Here is a 15,170-nt window from a genome sequence, read left to right as displayed (position 1 = left end):
TAGAAGAGAATATTTGCAGCTCAGGGTTGAACTGCAGGGTCCTTGGTACTCACTGAGCTGGGTTGTTTTCATGCAGACATTTCATTACCAAACTAGGTAATATCATCAGTGCACCAAGGACCTCACAGCAAAATCAATAGCTGATTTTCTCAATTTGCCCACATTCTAATTACTGCTTTTACAATGTCCTTCAGTTGTAACAGTTTTGTATCTTAGTTCCTGAATTTCTAAACTCATCCCACCCGTGGAAGCTAGAGATCAATTAATACAGTCTGCTTTAGAAAATTATTTTATTTAGTGATGTATTGCGATTTCACAATTCCTCCTTTTAATCTGTGTAATTGGTGCAAGACCCAAGTTTGTCTAGAAGAATGAGGGTTCTAATATATTTTCTTTTTTAAATCTTCATGCTTTTATTTCTTGACTACCAGTGAAAGAAATACACCTCTTTGCAGTTTTGTCTAACCACATTTGCCCACTGCAAAAAAACACATCTGTCAATAAGATGGTATAAATTGCTATGTTGTCCTTTCCCTTCCCCATTTTTGTAGGAGGGGGGCTGAGGCAGCCTAATATGCCTCCTGATATAAAACAAACCAGTATATTGTGAAAGTTACTTGGCATAACAACCAAGATTTGTCAGTTTCAGGAAACTTCCACTTCTTATGCCAGACGTTCAATTCAGTAAGTGGTAAAACTAACCTGACGAACAGCAAAATAGTTGCTTTGCTCATACAAGGTGCCAGATTTATCTTCCGCTAAAAGGATTAAAAGCAGCAGAAATAGCCCAAGTCCTAAGACAGCTGTTACTATGTCAAGTAAACCATTCTTCTCCAACATGGATGTCCTCCAAATCTGGGTCCTTCAGAATTTTCCACAGTAGATATGCTGGGTGTAGACTTACAAGAATTAAAATCTATCCAACCAGAGAGTATCTAAATTGGGAAGGCTGGAATAGGCAATGCCAGTCTAGATGAATAAATCCTGGTTCCCTAAAACGCTTCCTGTGTTCAAGGTCTCCTATGTGCTATTTAGGGATGGTAACATCTGCCTTCTTTATGCCATTGTTCAGTTCCTAGAAATAGATTATTTGACAATTAAATGTGGCCACCGTATAAATACTAGGTTCAGATAACCCAAACTGAAAGTATATTTTTGGTGCTGTCTTAAGTGCTGTGGTCTTTTCACTTGCTGGTTTCCAGCTGGCAAAAGAAAATAAAACATTGGTACATCCTTCAGAATAGGAGGAAAAAGTCTGGGCAAGGTTAGTGCGTTGTTTTTGTTGTTGTTCAGTCGCTAAGTCGTGCCTGACTCTCTGTGACCCTTTACCCCAGAGCTGGGGTCTCCAACCTTGGCAATTTTAAGCCTAGTGGACTTCAACTCCCAGAATTCCTTTTGCTTTGCTGGCTGGGGAATTCTGGGAGTTGAAGTCCTCCAGGCTTAAAGTTGCCAAAGTTGGAGACGCCTGCCCCAGAGCACACCAGACCCCACTCCCCCCGTCTGTGCCCGCTGTCCTCTATATCAGCCTACTAGCTCCTTTGCAAATCTTAGCCATGTTAGTTTTATATTTATATATGCCAGCTTTCTTCTGGGTTCAGACAATCACGGATATTTAGAAAGCAAGCTAAAGAAGCATTCACAGGGTTGCAACACGTAGACTGGCCTTTCCTATGCTATGTTTGAAAGTATTTGTTCTGTCCATTATTAATTTTTTTTTAGTGTGAACTATTTTGATAATGTGCCCGCTACCAGAAGCTAATAACCATTGAAATCAAAATCTCTCCACAGGAGGAAGAGGATGGATCTGAGGATGATAGCCGTGTGAAACCAGATTTCACAGTCACCATAAAATCTGACTTAGGCGTACGAAGTTTTTTGGACCAACTAGAAGATGATGTTGATGGTTTCATTTCTCCAGTGGATGATAGGAACCCTTCGAGAAACAGCCAGGACATGGGCTTGTCCAATCTTCATGCTGCTTCTATGTATGTCAGATTTTTAGTAATCAACTTCATGTTCTGGGTGTAGATGGTTTTTTTTTTAGTTTGGCTGAGATGTTAACTAAACTTTCACAGTGACGTGTGGTGAAATCCCTGCTGTTTATTGACCACTCAGCAAAAGCTTGCATTTCAGTTTTAGCTTGACAGGGAGTAGACTGTCCTTGTGGAAGTCCCCACCCTCACATCTCATGCAGGGGGCAGAATTGAAAAAGCTCTGAAATACATTTTATGTGTATTGGACGAGTGGCCCTTGGAGTCAGCTTGTTTCCTGTTCAAAACTGACTGTTATTAGTGTGTTGCAGCAAGAAAATGGAATGCCGGATATTTTCTTAGCAAAGTAAGGGAAATGTTGCAACAATGAAATGGGACAGGACAGGACAGGATAGGATAGGATAGAATTTCAAGTAGTAGTTTGCATTTAGTCAAGTATGGTTAACTTTATGTAACTCAACAGGCACTTGTTAAGTTAGCTAATTCTGAATGGAATTGGAGGAGTTAACTCAGTGGTGGTATTCAGGCAGTTCTATCCAGTTCGGGCGGTTCTATTCGGTTCCTGAAGCATCCGCAGTAGCAGAGGCTGCAGGAGGCTCCGCCCACCCGCCCAGATGTCATCACGTCCCATTTTTGAAGCTCTGCGCATTCATATTTACAAACCATTAGCGAAGGTAAGTGAATACCATCCCTGAGTTAACTGAATTATCACATTGAGATTTGTGCTACTGAAGTCTCAAATTCCACAGGCTTCAATATCACAATTTAATAGACTTAAAATATAAAGCCCTTTGCTACGTTCTCACTCTGGAGGACTAGAAATTTTATTTCTTAAAGAGTAAGCCAGACGCTTTCTTGTTTTCTGACAAATACACACATACTTGGGAGAAATGTATCTTTTCCAGCTTGTTTTCATGCTTGCTGGCCTTTTGTCTCTTTTTAATATCTGGCTGCTTGCTTTTCTTTCATTTTGTAGGCGTGAACTTGTGGAGCAGCTTCAAGAAGCCAGGGAAGATAAAAAGAGAATCAGAAAAAAATTGAGAGATTTTGAAGACAATTTTTTCCGACAAAACGGAAGGTAACTTGCCAACCTCTGTTTTAACCCCAATCTGGACTAATTAATGTTACATGTTATATTCTTTTTGACTTCTTGCGAAGGTCCTGCTTACTAATCCAGGAGTCCCAACTGTAGAAGTGGTGGGCGAGCATATGTACGCGTGTATCCCCACTTGCACGAGCGGCAGGCAAGCATGTACGTGCCCGCTCCATTTGCACAAGTGGCAGGTGTACCCGCCACTTACACAAGTGGAGCTGCACACACGCCCGCCACTCACGTGGAACCTGTTGTGGCCGGCCAGTGGAGCTGGTGGCAGACTGAGATAGTGAGGAGATTGGGGAGGAACCTGGGCCAGTCCTGGAGTCTGGGGAAGGCTCTGATGAGTGCTCTGCGTCGGAGACAGAGGTGAGGCCAGGGCCATCTGACAGTTGTCATCTGCCTTCGGAATCGGACATCAGTGGGGCAGAAGAACAGCTGCAGCCTGTTCCCAGTGTGCACATGCGCAGAGCTGCCAGGAGAAGGGAACAGCTAAGGAATAAGGGTCGACTCAGAAGTAAAGCCACAGGTGGACGGTGAATGGCCCCTCCCATAGGGAATAAAGAGGAGAGAAAGGGAAGTGGAGTTTGCAGGAGACAATTAGTTCGCTTAATTGGTTTGTGACTCTCAGGGACTTCTTGTCAAGTTTTGAAGATATCGGCCTGGCAGCTCTCTAAGCCATATAAGGCCTGTGACTGTAAATTCTCCCTTGAAAGACTTTGCTGGATGTGAATGAGAGGAATTCACAGTAACTTAATAAAAAGGGGATTTTTGTCGGGACAAGAAGTCTGCTTCACGCTCTTGGGAAGCCTAGGTCAGAACAGAACCATCCCCTTCCCCCCTACTCCCCCCCCCAAAAAAAAAGCCGGTCTGCAAAGCCAAAAAGGGAACTCTAATCTTTGGTTTTTCCCTCCGCCATCCTTCTAAAGTAAAGATCCTTTTGATTCACGTTGGCTAACCAAAGGCCTCTGGAGTGCTCAGAAGCAGAAGGGAGAGAAAGACACTCCTCCTCCCCCTGCCATGTTTTTCCTGCATTTAGAGTTACACTGCCCCCAAACAAGAGGTGGCAATGAATTTTCATTGCCTTCGGTAGAGCTGTTCTCCATGAATTGTTCAATCCCCTTTTAAAGCTCTCCAACCAAGTTCTGTCTTGGACTAATGAATTCCACCGGTCTTAGTATCGGAAGATTTTAATAAAGTGTGTAACAGGCTTAAAATATAAAGCACTTCCCTTCCGAGTATATGCGTCTCAGAATTGCAGTATGGAAAACTTATTTTTTTCTTCAAAGAGTCAGCAATGTTCTTTGCACTAGCTGGCAAACCCAACAAATGTTTAGGGGGAAATGTGGTCTTGTCCATCTTCATTTCCTGCACTGCTTGTTCCTAGTTTTTATAGCGATTGTGATAACTGTCTTTCTATGAATGCAGTAGAGCAGGGGTGTCAAACTCAATTTCATGGAGGGCCACATCAGGATTGTGTTTGACCTCGGGGGGGAGTGTGTGGAGTGGGCATAGTCAGGTGGGTGTGGCCAGCTCAACGTCACTCATGTCGGGGTGCCTATGGTGGCCAAAGCGCTCTGCCAGAGAAAACGGGCTCCTGAGCTCCGTTTTCGGCTGCGACATCCTCCTGCAACCTTCTGCCAGCAAAAACGGAGCTCGGGAGGACCCACAAGCTCAGTTTTCACTGGCAGAGGCACTGCAGGCCAGTCCTTCGCTGTTTCTAGGGTGGCCCCGTGGACCATATCTAAGCACCCGACAGGCCGCATCCAGCCCCCGGACCTTGAGTTTTGACACCCCTGCGGTAGAGGTTATTAATATCCAGAAGATCTACAGATAGTCCTTGACTTATAACCACAATTGAGCCCAACATTTCTGTTGTTCATTTAATAATTAAATTAAATTGAGTTTTTCCCCATTTTACAATCTTTTTTGCCACAGCTGCTAAGTGAATCCCTGCAGTTGTTAAATTAGTAACACCGTTGTTAAGTGAATCTGGCCTCCCCATTGATTTTGCTTGTCAGGAGGTCATAAAAGATGGTCACGTAACCCCATGCCACTACAACCATCATAAATTTGAACCAGTTGCCAAGTATCCGCACTTTGATCATGTGACTATGGGGACGTTGCGATGGTCATAAGTGAAAAATGGCTTAAGTCACTTTTTTCAGTTGGCATTGCACTGTAATTTTGAACAGTCACTAAATGAATGGTTATAATTCAAAGACTACCTGTGCTTCCTTTCCCTAAGGCAGGGGTCTGCAAACTTGGCTCTTTTAAGACTTGTGGACTTCAACTCCCAGAGTTGAAGCAAAGCTAGCTGAGGAACTCAGGGAGTTGAAGTCCACAAGCCTTAAAAGAGCCAAGTTTGCGGACCCCGGCCGTAAGGGATTGAACACACATGAATTTTCCTTTTTTTAAAAATTCCCTAAAGCGTTTTCCCTCTTCCCCAACCAGAACATGCTACGTTTAGTCTTCTGTTTTTCCTCTTAATTCCAAAATACATGGTCCTTAAGGACAGGAAGCTGATATGTTTCATCTGGTTGTGCTTTTTAGAAACGTCCAGAAAGAAGACCGGCTTCCCATGGCCGAAGAATATAATGAATACAAGCAGGTTAAGGCCAAGCTGAGGCTGCTAGAAGTCCTCATCAGCAAAAGAGATTTAAGTTCCAAGATCATGTAATAAAGCTACGCTGGATTTGCCACTAATGTTAAGATGTCGATGCAGCCAAATAACACAAAATAACTCAGCAAGAGCCTAATACCACGAAGGGCTTTAGTGGCTCTCCCTGACTGTTGTTGGCAGAAGATGATGGCCCGGTGCGATGGAGGCAGCGTCCTGTATCTTTTCTTCAGACTTGTGACCTGTTCTGCCATCCGGGCTGGCGAGACCGGAAGGATGTTGACCCAGTACAACGATTCCGCTCCACAAGTTTCCTTTCTTCGCTTTCCTCAGTTGGTGGCCTGTGGTTGCTTGGACTTAAAAAAAAAAAAAGACCTCAATTTTTATCTTCTTTGGAGCTTCAGTGTAAGAAAGGTGATCTAGTTAAAGCTCTCACGAATCTCCAAATAATGGCCTGTAATTTTCAGACCAATAAAGCAATCGGGTCTGTTCTAATAATAAGGCTGTATATGCTGAGACAATTCAGAGGGGGTTCGTAGGTCCCCTCTTGAAATCTCACCTTTGACCACAGGGTTTTTCGTTCTTATTTGTCGGTACGTGGTTCTTGTCACATGCGCCAGCCCAGCTGAAAGTGGAACTGCCAATTTGGTGGAGAACTGTTAAGCGTGGACTGCCTTGGCTTTCAATATGGCTGCTTTTTTAAAAAAACAAACAACGAAAACACACTTTCTTACTAAATGAGCTTTTCATAAATGTTATTACACAACTCCTACATCTGTTCGACCTGGAAGAAAGAAAACATTGTGGAAGTGGACCTTGGGAGAAATTGGGCTTAAGTAATGGGATCCTCCACAAGAAGTAGGAAAAAGAATGGGATGATCTTGGTAGCCAAGGTACTCTGATATAATTGTGGGTTTCAGACAATGTCTGGGAAGGGTTTATAATATTTTATTTTTGTCCTTGATGTGAAGATCGGGAATAATGGATAAGCGTCCTCAAAAGACAGAAGATTTATCATTTGAGTTTTCTTCTGCAGTAATGGTGTTTCCACAATCTGCTCTTGATTTGTGTCAGATCGTTTCCACAATCTGCTCTTGATTTGTGTCAGATCTTGATTTGTGTCAGATCGTAATGTCAGATCCACTTCTCAGATTTTTCAGCAAACCTTTTGATTTAATGCAAAAAGGGGTCCCCATGCTTAGAAAGCATCAAAATGTCTAGACAGTGGATTTCTAAAATGAAATTAATGACAACGACAGTTTGTCTCATGCCCTTATAATTTTTGTACCCCAGATAAGGTACTGGATCCGGTACTAATCTCGAGCAATTTTTTTTTTCTGTCCATGTTTAGTTGAAGCTCCGTATGGCTTTGACGTTGGTGTACACTTTCAAATCTCTTGAGCAAAACAGTAGATAGTAGAACAATGCACTTTAGAAAGAAACATATATTTTTTTAGAAAATGGAAAACAGATTTTTTTTTTAAAAAAAAATAACCAAATCTGTACCTAAATAAAGAAAAAAAAACATTTCATCTACCTGACTTTTCTGGTATGCCATTTTTAAAGGAAGGAAAAATATGTCTTAAAAACCTTAAAATTTGCCTAGACAAATAGGCAGCTAATTGGAAAGTGTATTTATTGTAATTGATAGATCTATACCTTTCAAAGCACCAGCATTAGGAAATCCTTATATGTGTGTTTGATACAATAAATAATATCAGCATTTAATAGAAATGATTTCTATCTTGAAAATCAACTGAGTTAAAAATATAATTATCAAATGCAAAACTATTAATTTCATGCTCAACCGAACAACTAAATAATTGAAATGTTGGATCCAAATGAATGCAATATAACTAAAGATTCTAAAATCTAATTCTCTAGGCTTAAAGTAGCTTTAGACTTGTTTTTTTCTCAACAATTAGCCTGTTGTGGCACATAAATAAGCTGCTTGTGAAAGCAAATACACTATCAAATGAAGAATAAAAGGAAACTCTTTGTACTCTAATAATAAGTCCTTTAGCATAACTCTATATAAAATTTCCTTTTTATAACCCTATAATCCTTTAATTCAGGGTAGAGTCTGGGTGACTGGATGAAGCTGAGCATTTACTGGCCGGATGCCCTTCCTGACGCCATGCAAAGTTCACAGGAGTTACTTTTGCTTTGCGCCCTAGGAAAGAAATACCTGCCACTCCGCAGGATTGAACTCTCAACCTTCCAAGTGGGAGGCAAGGGTCTTTACCACTAGGCCACCACACTGCTCAGGATAACACTATATATTAACCCCAAATATTTCATGAATTCACTGAGGTGTGCTATCAGCTAAGTATTAAGAGAATTAATGTAATTATTTTCATACTTTTATTTTAACATGAACTTTCCCTTCCAAAATTACTGTTTGTGTGAAAAGAAAGATGAAAACAGAGAGATTTTTTTAATTATTATTTTCAGAGTCTAAATTAAGATTTTAGTCGGAAACTTATCAAGCGATAACAGTATAAGTAAAAATGATGTTGAGGTGTCTGTTCCTTCTCTTTTGAATAATTATGCATCTCAAGATGCTAAAATGATATGCAAGCCTCCATTTTAAAACAAAGATTAATAATGAAACTTTTGCAAATAGAAATTATTCCCAGAATTAAAAGAGAAATTTGTAATTTGCTGATGTGCTTACTCTTGAGTGAACAATTAAGTCACGTTTTTTTCACACAAAAATAAACATGAAGCAACCAGCATGTCTTCTAATCATTGTTAAGCTTTGAAGTTTAATTTGTTTATGATGTGCTTGTGTCCGTAGCCAAATTTGTCTGTCATTAAATGCTCAAGTGGCAAAGTTTATCTGAATTAGGTGGCAGCTGGAATTTCTGATTAGTTGGCAAGGGGCAGGCTACTGTTTTACCACCAGAATATGAATCAATTTGACATTTATATGTATGTAATGAGCCAATCTGCAGCAAGAATTTTTGGCATGTTTTGGGATTCTCATACTACCTTCCCCATTCCTCTTGCTACTATTGGGTGAAAGGAATGGACAAAATGCTGGCATTATATATCGTACTTTACAAAGTATAAGATGCACTTCCCCCCCAAAAAAAGTGGGAAGGTGACGCAGGACCCCTCCGCACGTCACATTTTTGGCCTCTGCATGTCCCATTTTAGACCTGTTCCCGGCTACTGGGATTGCCACAGCACATCGCCACTGATCACCGCCTCCGCGCATTGCATTTTTGGCCTCTGCACACACCATTTTTGGCTTCGGTGCATCGCATTTTTGGCTGGTTCCAGGCGGCATGAATCCCTGCTGCCTGGAACTGGCAAAAAATGCAACGCACAGAGGCCAAAAACGGGGTGTGCAGAGGGTGAAAATGCAACGCACGGAGGCGGCAATGTGCTGTGGCGAGCCCTGCAGCCTGGAACAGGTCTAAAACAGAGCGTGGAAAGCCAAAAATGCGATACACAGAGGCCAAAAACGGGGTGTGTGGAAGGTGAAAGTGCAACGCGCAGAGGCAGCAATGTGCTGTGGCGATCCCTGCAGCCTGGATTTGTTCTAAAACAGAGCATGAAAGGCCAAAAATGCAATGCACAGAGGCCAAAAACATGACATATGGAGGCGGCAACGGACTCTAGCAATCCCAGCAGCCTGAAACAGCTGATTGGCGATATTCCGGGAGGCCGATCCAACCGCCAATCAGCTGTTCATGCTAAATCAAGCTGTGATAACGTGCTGAAGCTGGCCAGGCTATTTGCCGTTTGCTGCAAAGACGCTAGCCAGATGAATACCAATGGATGCTGGTAGGCAGAGGCAGAATTTTTGTTTTCCGCCCCAAAAACTAATGTGTGTCTTATACGCTGAAAAATACGGTAGTTAGTCCTCAAGGTACAACCGTTTGTTTAGTGACCATTACATTGGCAGTGGGAAAAAATGATGTGAGACTGTTTTTCACACTTTGCAGCATCCCCCTGGTCACATGACCAAAATTCAGATGCTTGGCAATTGGCTCTGACGGTTGCGATTTCCCAGAGTCATGTGACCCTCTTTTACAACCTTCTGACAAGCAAAGCCAATAGGGAAGCCAGATTCGCTTAACAGTCGTGTTACTCATTTAACAACGGAAGGGATAGACATAACAGTGGAGGCAAGACAGTTCTGAAAATGGAACAAAATTCACTTAACAGCAGTCCCACTTAGCAACAGAAATTTAGGGCTCAATTGTGGTCCTACATCAAGGACTACTGTACATAGTTGAGAATGGGGATCTTGTAAAGAGCCTTTGGATAGGAAAAGACACTGAGATCTCAGGATTCCATTGGTCAACTCTTTGGTGATGAAGAGTGTCATTAGGATCTGAACCAAGTTTCTCTCCAACAATTATAAAGCAAGAAAAATATCTCAACAGAAATTAATAATCCTATCCTATGGGATGCAGTGGCTCAGTGGCTGAGTTTGTCAACCTAAAGGTCGGTAGTTCAGCGGTTCGAATCCCTAGTGCCATGTAACAGGGTGAGCTCCCGTTACTTGTCCCAGCTTCTGTCAATCTAGCAGTTTGAAAGCACGTAAAAAATGCAAGTAGAAAAATAAGGACCACCTTTGGTGGGAAGGTAACAGCGTTCCGTGTGTCTTTGGTGATGAGTCATGCTGGCCACATGACCACAGAGACATCGTCAGACAGCACTGGCTCTTTGGCTTCGAAACAGAGATGAGCACTGACCCCTAGAGTCGGGAACACCTAGTGCATATGTGCGAGGGGAACCTTTACCTTTATCCTATGTAGGAAGATGCATACTCTTTAGAACACGTGTCTCCAACCTTGGCAACCTTAAGACTTGTGGACTTCCAAGTCCACAAGTCTTAAAGTTGCCAAGGTTGGAGTCCCCTGCTTTAGAAGCCTAAAGATAATTTCTCAGCAATGTCATTTTTATGTCTGTAGTGCAGACATATAAAAGCTCTCAAAACTGACTTTCATCCAATTACTTGGTTGCTTGTTTTGCTGAAATTTCTGGTTCATGGAACTATTTTTGTGGTTAAAGAAACCAGTTGATGATTGCATATTTAGCCAAGCAACAGAGGCTAAGAAATGACTGTACAGATAGTCCTCAACTTACAACAGTTCATTTAGTGACCATTCGAAGTGACAACAACATTAAAAAAGGTGACTTTTTTTAACGACCATTGCAATCTTCCCTTGGTCATATGATCAAAATTCAAGCACTTGGCAACTGACTCATACTTACGACGCTTGCAGTGTCCTGGGATCCCTGTGACCACGTTTTGCAACCTTCTGACAAGTAATGGCGAAACCAGGTTCACTTAACACTAATTTAATAACTGCAGTGTTTCAATTAACAACGGTGGCAAGAAAGGTTGAAAAATGGTACAAAACTCACTTAGCAACTGTCTCCCTGAGGAACAGAAATGTGGGGCTCAATTGTGGTCGTAAGTCAAGGACTAGCCTATTTTAAAATTGTGCTTTTTGAAAGCACAGATTGTTATCAGACTCCCTGCCTATTTTTAAACTTTCAAATGAATAGAAGCGTGTATGTAAGTCCAAATTAACGTTTCCAAAATATATCCAGGCAGCTAAACTCTTCTTTTTTTCATTCCTGCTTTTCCTTCCTGGGCACAATCCTGCAGAATAAGGGAAACTGGGACCTTCTTGGAACTCTTATTGTCCCGTTCTATGTCAATTCTGTAAATATAGTGCTGTCTTTCTTTTTTTAAAAGGCAGCCACTATGCCCTGATCAAATTACATTACTGCTTCTCTTCTGAAAGGCCATGAAATATTTTTAAAGCACACCATAATACCATTTTAACAGGTGTGGGCTTCAAAATTTTAGCAAGGGGTTCTCTGCCCGGTCGCTGGGTGGGCATGGCCATAGTGGGTGTGGCCTAGTCAGACTCCTTCACCACGGTGGGGGGGCGTTTTCCCTCCCCGGGCTCCAGAGACTTTCTTTGAGCCTTCGGAAGGGCGAAAACAGCCTCCCCAGGCTCCAGAGGCCCTCTGGAGGCCGGAAATGAACCCATTTCTGGCCTTCCCGAACTTCCGATAGCCCTGTTTTTCACCCTTACTGAGCCCCGCACACACCCTGCACTTACCTGCATCCAAAATGGGCCGCGTGGGGACTCCTGGGAGGGGAGGAGTGGGGTAGGCGTGGCCAGCCAGGAGTGGGATTTGGGAGTTCTCCGAACTGCACAGAATCTTAGCTAGAGGTTCTCCTGAACCCCTGCGAACCCCCAGCAGCCCATCCCTGCATTTTAAAACACAATAGAAGATGCTCCAAGCCAATCTTTCCCAAGTATTCTTACTAGTAGTTATCCTACAGGTTGCAAGAAATTTTCTCCACGGCAAAGAAACTCATACAGAAGAGGTTCATAAACCTGAAAATTTCCATATAAAGTGGATGCATTTAATGTTTTTTCTTACATTAAAGTTATTTTCCATTCTCTGGAACAATCCTATAGTATTGCTTAGGTGTTCAACAGTGACTGAAAATTATTTTCAAAGTTCTCTCTCTCTCTCTCTTTTTGTCTATTCAACGATCTATAAGCATGCACGCATGCTTTGATACTTCATCACTAGTCTATATCTATGTATATTGAAAGATCTAATTGTACTTGGAGCAGATGCCCAAAGATATTCTGTATGGAGACTATTGAGAAGACAGAACTGCATTATTCTGCAGTTCCCAATAATTTTCCACCAAAGAGATTCCATAGTGTGTGCCTTTTTATTTTAGATATACAAACCATCTTGATTACTGTAGGAAAGTTAAAAGCCAATCATTCTTAACCTATACAGTTGTAGAAAATCTCTTTGTCAAAAGTCATTGGTGGTTTCAGATATAACAATACATATTTTTTTTCTCTCTGAATGATCATTCACTTTATGCCCCTGGCGAGACTTAAAGGACACAGTTCTATATTGGCATCACAGAATAAAAATACATTTAATTCACTGCAACTTTGTAAAAATGCGAATTGATCGACAAAACTATATGTGTGCATTTTCGTACATGATGGTATTTTGTATGGAAGAAATAAATAAACTATTTTTGAGTGAATGTCTCCATAAATCCTTGCTACCAATGTAAGGGTGCCGCCAGTACTTCTCAAAGGAATTTATAATCCTCTGTCTGTTCATAGTTTAGAGTCAGTACAAAATGTTCGGTTCTCCACCAAATCCCCATTGGGGAGACACCCTGATTGCCATTACGAGGGAAAGTTAAATCGACAGTCTGCTGCCAGTATCCATTTCTGGCTCCAGAAGTCCCAATTCTAGATCCATGTCCTCAACTTGCTTTGATAAATATACAATGGAAGCAAATTATCTGGACGAAAGGCTATCCTAGAAAGCTGGTTCAGTTTGGGTTGCTATAGACAACGGTCCATGTTCCCCTCCTCTTTGCAATGATCAATGAGCTGGCCTTCAGCCAGTGGATTCACGGCTCTTATCAATCCTGGCAGAGAAATCGCAGCTGCCTGCCAAAGTTCAAACAAATGACTCACGTAGCAAGACTTTCAGCTCTTTTTGAAACAGTTCAGCTAACTTTTGCTTCCCATGGAGTGAGAGCAGTCTCAAAGCTCCTTATATATCCTGTGGGGTGGGGCTCCTGCTCCACCCTTCCCTTTGATGACACCGCCTCTCTAATCTTCTGAAGCGCGGGTCAATCCAAGCTTGATTATTATTATTATCAGCTGGGTCTGAAGGCGTAGCCTGGGGAAGGGAGGAATCAGGGAATGACGGCCTCATTACATCCTCTGACTGGTCTGGTTCTGGCTCCTGGAGCCGGGCCAAAGGAATCGGTGCTCCTGAGGTAAGCCTTACCGGCCCTTCCCCCTCACTCTCGGAGTCACTTTCGGGCATGGGGCCAGGTTCGGGGGCTGGAGTCACAACACAACATCAGAACTTCAAAACTAGATTTTCAAGGGTCCATTCTAAGACGCTGTCCCCAGTGGTGAAATCTAAATTTTTTTACTACCAGTTCTGTGGGCGTGGCTTGGTGGGCATGGCAGGGGAAGGATATTGCAAAATCTCCATTCCCACCCCACTCTGGGGCCAGCCAGAGGTGGTATTTGCCATTTCTCCAAACTGCTCAAAATTTCTGGTACCGGTTCTGCAGAACCTGTCAGAACCTGCTGGATTTCACCCCTGACTGTCCCTCAATCTTTAGGGCACCAGGGACCTGTTCTGTGGAGAATGGTTTTTCCGTAGACCAGAAGGGGTGTGGTTTTGTGTGCTGCCTGCATCCCACGGGTGAGACTTCGCTTGTTTGTACAGCCCAGTTGCTGGCATGCCGAAAACCAGTGCTGGTTCTCTGTTCTAAGATATAATTTTGAACAATCTCTAAGTCACCAGTTGCAAGTCGAAGACTACCTATACAGTAACTCAAACAAGACAGAGTTGCTGCTTGTTCAGTACTATTCTGGCATCTCTCAAGATGTCTTCCAAGCTGGTTCTTCCAAGCTGGTTCTGCTGCCTTTACAAAGCCAGTCCATAACAGGTTCCTCTTCAAATCACAACTATTGTTGGATATGCTGGTGTGTGAGCCACAAGGCTGGGCTGCCAGATACAATCTTATGGGGCATTCAGCTGCATTGAATCATTTGTTATTATTATTATTATTATTATTTATTTGATTTTTATACCGCCCTTCTCCCGAAGGACTCAGGGCGGTGTACAGGCAAAAGTAAAAAATAGGCAATACAATATACAATTTAAAATGCAGATTAAAAAACTTATTTTATAATTGGCCTAAAAAATTTAAAATATATAATAAACTAAAACCCCATTTAAAATTATTAATAGAAAATTTAAAATCAATAAAATTTAAGCCAGCCCCGCGCGAATGAAAAGATGTGTCTTCAGTTCGCGATGGAAGGTCCGAAGATCAGGTATTTGGCGTAAACCCGGGGGAAGCTCATTCCAGAGTGTAGGAGCCCCCACAGAGAAGGACCTTCCCCTGGGGGCCGCCAGCCGACATTGCTTGGCGGACGGCACCCTGAGAAGTCCCTCTCTGTGAGAGCGTACGGGTCGGTGGGAGGCATGCGGTAACAGCAGGCGGTCCCGTAAGTACCCAGGCCCTAAGCCATGGAGCGCTTTAAAGGTCATAACCAAAACCTGCCTGGATTCCTGCAAGCTGCATAATGTGGAAATGTCTTTGAAAGCCACCTCCAAAACTATAGTTAGTTCAAACTGTAGCAGTCCACTTATTAGTCAACACTCATCACTTTGAATAGGTCCAGCCATTTTGCAGTAAATTGGGTTTCCAGTAGCTTTTGGGTGCAATTTGTCAGTTTTGACTTACAAAGAGACCTGTATGGCTTGACGCCTCTTCAAGACTGCCTACTCCAAGCAATGGGTCAACCTTCCCAAGATGAGAATCATAGAAGAAAACGCTAGCAGTGTCTCTTGTGGTAGGGTGAGGAGAACTGAGCACAGTTCTATTATTACGAACCGCAGTGGT

The 15,170-nt window shown here is 42.5% G+C and overlaps 1 protein-coding gene across 4 annotated transcripts in view; it reads left to right on the top strand.

Annotated features, from left to right (window-relative positions):
• FAM13A (family with sequence similarity 13 member A) overlaps nt 1–8,551 on the top strand; it is a 163,635-nt gene extending 155,084 nt beyond the window's left edge. For 3 of the 4 annotated variants that reach the window (XM_058193567.1, XM_058193568.1, XM_058193565.1), the window contains 3 exons: nt 1,789–1,985; nt 2,968–3,069; nt 5,638–8,551. In XM_058193567.1, the coding sequence (XP_058049550.1) occupies nt 1,789–1,985; nt 2,968–3,069; nt 5,638–5,764 (426 nt within the window). In that variant the 3' untranslated portion in view covers nt 5,765–8,551. The remainder of the gene's footprint in view (nt 1–1,788; nt 1,986–2,967; nt 3,070–5,637) is intronic. The other variant, XM_058193569.1, reaches the window with a different exon arrangement.
• The last annotated feature ends 6,619 nt before the right edge of the window (nt 8,552–15,170 follow it).

Source organism: Ahaetulla prasina, chromosome 8, assembly GCF_028640845.1.
Source record: "Ahaetulla prasina isolate Xishuangbanna chromosome 8, ASM2864084v1, whole genome shotgun sequence".
In the NCBI taxonomy this organism is placed as follows: Eukaryota; Metazoa; Chordata; class Lepidosauria; order Squamata; family Colubridae; genus Ahaetulla; species Ahaetulla prasina.
The sequence above is the reverse complement of the archived record's forward strand: the minus strand, read 5'-3'. Positions and strand labels throughout refer to the sequence as shown.